This window comes from Zalophus californianus, chromosome 11, assembly GCF_009762305.2.
Source record: "Zalophus californianus isolate mZalCal1 chromosome 11, mZalCal1.pri.v2, whole genome shotgun sequence".
In the NCBI taxonomy this organism is placed as follows: Eukaryota; Metazoa; Chordata; class Mammalia; order Carnivora; family Otariidae; genus Zalophus; species Zalophus californianus.
Window position 1 is genome coordinate 60,660,668 of NC_045605.1, and position 4,814 is coordinate 60,665,481.

Here is a 4,814-nt window from a genome sequence, read left to right on the forward strand (position 1 = left end):
AGAGGAAAAAATGCAAGAAAAGATTAATAGAAATGAAGTGGATATTACCCATTATTACTAACAGATGTCTGATTTAAATATATAGTTTTAATTTTATTTTGTAGGAAGGCACATAGGAAGAGTTTTAATAGTTACATTGTGAACTTATGATATATTTATCATAGTAAATACTTTCCCTGCTACTGTGAGGAGTTTAGATTAAGGAAGAATTGCTTTATTAAACAGCAAAAAATATGCGAGTATGCTAGGATTATAGACTTTACTCTTTTTCATGTCCCCATTTTATATAATGTGGCATTTATTTTTATTACTAAAATATTAAATATTCTGTTTTTAAATATTGTAAAGTATTGAATAAAAGTAAATATGAAGGGAAATTATGTTGAATCCTTGGGAACAGTTCCGTTATGAATTAAGAGATAGCCTAGAAGCAACAAACGATTAACTCAAGAACATCACTGACAGGAATTAATGTGAATCCATAGACATTTACTCTGACTTTTCTCTATTTTCATTTTTATAATGTTTGGTAAAGATTTCTTTATCTACTCTTTTGCTGCTTCAATTTTTAGTGTCCTCAGCGCAAATTCATCAGCGTTCTTGTCAGAGATGACCAGATGGTGTGGTACACACTTTTTGTTCTGGAATTTAGTGCTCATTGCTACTGGGAACTGTTTCTCATGTAAGAACCATAAAAGGCACCTTCTTCCTTTCTCTGTGTGGGTGGAGGAAAGATATACTGTATCCTGATTGCAGTGCTCATGTTCACAAGGGATAACTTTGAGGGATAAAAGAGGAAAACAGAAAATATTCTTTACTGTTTGCCAAAAGTCACCATGGTGGTCTGGAATAACAATAACACTATGGAGCCCATATTTATTCTGAGGGAATTTTCTGGATTGGAGTGTGTCCATTCTTGTTTCTCAATCCCATTCTGTCTTGTGTACTTGGTAGCATTTATTGGTAATGTCACCATCCTCTCTGTCATTTGGATAGAGTCCTCACTCCACCAGCCCATGTATTACTTCCTTTCCATCTTGGCACTGACTGACCTAGGTCTGTCCATGTCCATGCTTCCCACCATGCTTGCTGTGTTATGGCTGGATACTCAGGAGATCCAGGCAAGTGCTTGCTATGCTCAGCAATTCTTCATCCACACATTCACATTCCTGGAGTCCTCAGTGCTATTGGCCATGGCCTTCGATCGTTTTGTTGCTATCTGCCATCCACTTCGCTATACCACCATCCTTAACAACAGTGTAACAGGCAAGATTGGTTTCGCTTGCTTGCTAAGAAGCATGGGAGTTGTACTTCCTACACCTTTGCTACTGAGACATTATCACTACTGCCATGTCAATGCCCTTTCCCATGCCTTTTGTTTGCACCAAGATGTTCTGAAATTATCCTGTTCAGATGCCAGAATCAGCAGTGTCTATGGACTGTGTGTAGTTATCACCACACTGGGCATGGATTCAGTCTTCATTCTTCTTTCTTATGTCTTGATTCTGAATGCTGTGCTGGGCATTGCATCTCATGAAGAGCGGCTAAAGGCACTCAACACATGTGTGTCCCATATCTGCGTGGTACTCATTTTCTTTGTGCCAGTTATTGGGGTGTCAATGGTCCATCGCTTTGGGAAACATCTCTCTCCCATAGTTCACATCATCATGGCCGATATTTACCTGCTTTTCCCCCCCATACTTAACCCTATTGTCTACAGTGTCAGGACAAAGCAGATTCATCTAAGAATTCTCTGCAAGTTTGGATTAGGGAGGAGGCTTTACATAACCTCTATCCTCAAGGTTTCCCACTGAAAATCTTGGGGCAGCTATCTGAGTAGATGAGAAATAAAGTACTTGGGTCTTGGTCATCTGGTTAAATTTATAATTCTTTCAATTCCTAGATATGTGATCTCAGTTAATCATCAACCCTTATGAGATTCAGATTTTTCATAACCAAATTTTGCTAAGTATGTTCTTTTCTATCCCCCAAATAATTGAGACTTATAAGGGACAATGTGTGTAAAATAGATTGCTTTTGAAAACTATAAATTTGTTGATATCATTAAATTATTAATATGAATGACAATAATAACTTTCTTCATAAAATACAACTGTTTACATAATTTCTCACTTTTATGATCCAGAAATCAATCTCTGTCTCTCATTTGCCCATATTTTGTCTCTCATGCCAAAATGTCATAGTTTTTAATGAAAAGACTTCTGATTTCTTGAGGCAAGTTTGGAACTTGAGTTTTTGACAAGATTTTGAACTGCTACTGTGGCTCTTGGCTATAAACTAAGTTTTCACCTCATCATCGTGCAATGATGTGCTTTTTCTTCCTTGGCCACTGTAGGTCTATCAGCTTCTTCAGTTTATCAGCAAATACTGAGGCAGACACATGGGAGTTGCTCTAGAAAGCCTGACTGTCTAAACGTCTAGGCAAATGTGTAGATTCCCTGTTCAACAGCACAGAATTTCATATCTTCATCAGTGAGTGTGTTGGGAGTTGTGCAAAATAACCATCCTTATCTTTTAATAAAAATGTTCTCCTCTTATTCTACATATCTGTGTAGATCTTCAATATCATTGTATTTCTCAGTTTCTTTATTGTCAATAACCTGTTACTTTTCTTCTTCACTAAGATAATTTACACATATACTTTCATTAGTGATATTTTACTATTTAATATATATTCATTTTCTTCCCAGCTGTACTGAAAACTTTTTGAGCATGGGGTCATGACTGCTACACTAACATATCACTCTGGGGCTGGCCTCCCCCAAACCATCATGAGTACTCATAAAATAGTTCTCAGTGTAAATGATATTGCCTATTTGCTCATTCAAGTAAAACATACTGAGAAAAATGAAATACCTCTTGTGGCATTTACTGCTTTCAATACTGTGGATATATAAAATAAAGAATGCATGGTCTTAATGTTAAAAAATTAATGTTTAATAGTGGAGACACATTTATAAAAGGATTATTAAAGTTAACAGATGCTATCATTGAAATAAATAAATAGCACAATATTGTTATTAAAGATTGGGATTGGAGTAATTGACATTTTGGCTGTGCCTTGTGGGTCAAATTTGCTCTTGCCATCTAGACTAAGTGTGAAAGAAAGTGGTGTGCTGAAGCTAACTTCTTTGGCTTATCAAAGCCACTTGTGCAATATCTTGTTCCAAATCCATGTTCTATAAAACATTGGTAGTTTGAAATTGGTCATGATGGGAATATTTACACAACAGAAGTAGGCAAACACTACATACCAGAGTTTTCAAAATTTTCCTAGAGAATTGGTTGTTAAGCATTTACCAGCACCCCACTGGGCAAGGTATTCCAGGAAGGGGAGATAGCATGAAGAAAAAGACTGTAGAAGGAGCATGGAGCATGTGTTAGTAAAATACCCCCATCTCCAGGAGAAACTTGAGACTTGCCCAAACTATCTCACATTACCTCAAAAGAGAAATGACTCTGAAATGACATGTACATGTCATGGACATGAACATGCACACTGCCCAGATCCCACTCCAATAAAAGATTTGTAGCCTCAGGGGCTGGAAGTGCTGTCAGTAGAGAGCCTTTGGGTTTTAGCTCCTTCAAGGACTGCCTCAGCTGTAGATATGAGCCTCGCCCAAGGTCATGACCTATCCAACCACTGAGATACAAAGTGTAAAGGCCTGACCCTTTTGGCCCAATGCAAAACAATTCACTTGGACAATTTTAGCCCCAGAACCTTCTGTGGTATGGACCAAAGCTGGCACTGGACCTGACTCACAGCTCAATTTCTCCTTCTGGCAATCCTACTTCTATCCCTTTTCATCTTAGAATGCTTATCCCAAGGACTCTCTATCTGAAACATATTGCAGACTAAATTTTACCTAAAAGTCGGCTTTCCTAGAAACCCTGGGATGAGAGATTCCCAGAAAAACTGTGCCAAAGATGAAAGATGAAATAAAATTCTCACAGAGACATCCTTGTGCAGGAAGATGGAATAAGAGGAGATAGCCATGATTTTTGATTCTAAGTCTTAAGAAAAAGCCAAACTCGGTGTATGAACCTGGGAGAAAGGAAATAATTCTTATTCCTATACTCCTGAGCATTGTATATAAGCATAGACAGAAAAGGGTTGTGGAGGTTCTCACTTGGTTAGGTTGAGAATTGGAAATTTCATCTGTTCTTGCATGCTTTCTGCTTTATCCATTAGAGCCTTTAGCATGTTAATCATAGGGGTTTTAAATTCCTGGTCTGATAATTCCACCATCCCTGTCATACCTAGTTCTGATGCTTGCTCTGTTTCTTCAAATTGTATTTTCAGCCTTTTAGAATGCTCCCCTTTCCCCCAAAAGCTGGACATGATGTACTAAGTAAAAGGAACTACTCTAAATAGGGCTTTATTAATGTACAGTAAGATTTGTGTGTGGGGGAAACATCCTATAGTCCTATGTTTAAGTTTCAGTCTTTCACTGAGCCTATGTCCCTGGAATTTGAACTTCACAGGTGTTTCTCAGTTTTGTTTCATTTCATTTTGTTTTAATTCTCCCCCCTTAGATGAAATAGGATAGCTAGCATGGACTGGAATTGGGTATTTCCTTCTTCCACATGGACAGCTAGATGGGGCTGGAGTTGGGTATTTTGCTTTCCTAAGGTCAGTTAGATGCTAATACTCTAGCAGATTAGGCTCTGGTTAACTAGTTTCTCCTAAGGCCTTGTTAAAACAAATAGAGTGCCATGGCATATTTCAGAATGGTTCCTTTTCCCCTCCCTGCTTGGATCATGAGAAATTTTTTCTTTGATGTTTCTGTGGG

General features: G+C 37.8%; 1 protein-coding gene across 1 annotated transcript; it reads left to right on the plus strand.

Moving 5' to 3' along the window:
- Nucleotides 1-836: 836 nt before the first annotated feature.
- Nucleotides 837-1,814, plus strand: LOC113913667 (olfactory receptor 51L1). Its single transcript, XM_027577913.1, has one exon. It carries the CDS (start codon nt 837-839, stop codon nt 1,812-1,814), a length of 978 nt encoding a protein of 325 aa, XP_027433714.1.
- The last annotated feature ends 3,000 nt before the right edge of the window (nt 1,815-4,814 follow it).

Bases quoted from the DNA above. Each gene is read 5' to 3' on its own strand.
- LOC113913667 (XM_027577913.1), top strand. From the start codon at position 837: ATGGTGGTCTGGAATAACAATAACACTATGGAGCCCATATTTATTCTG.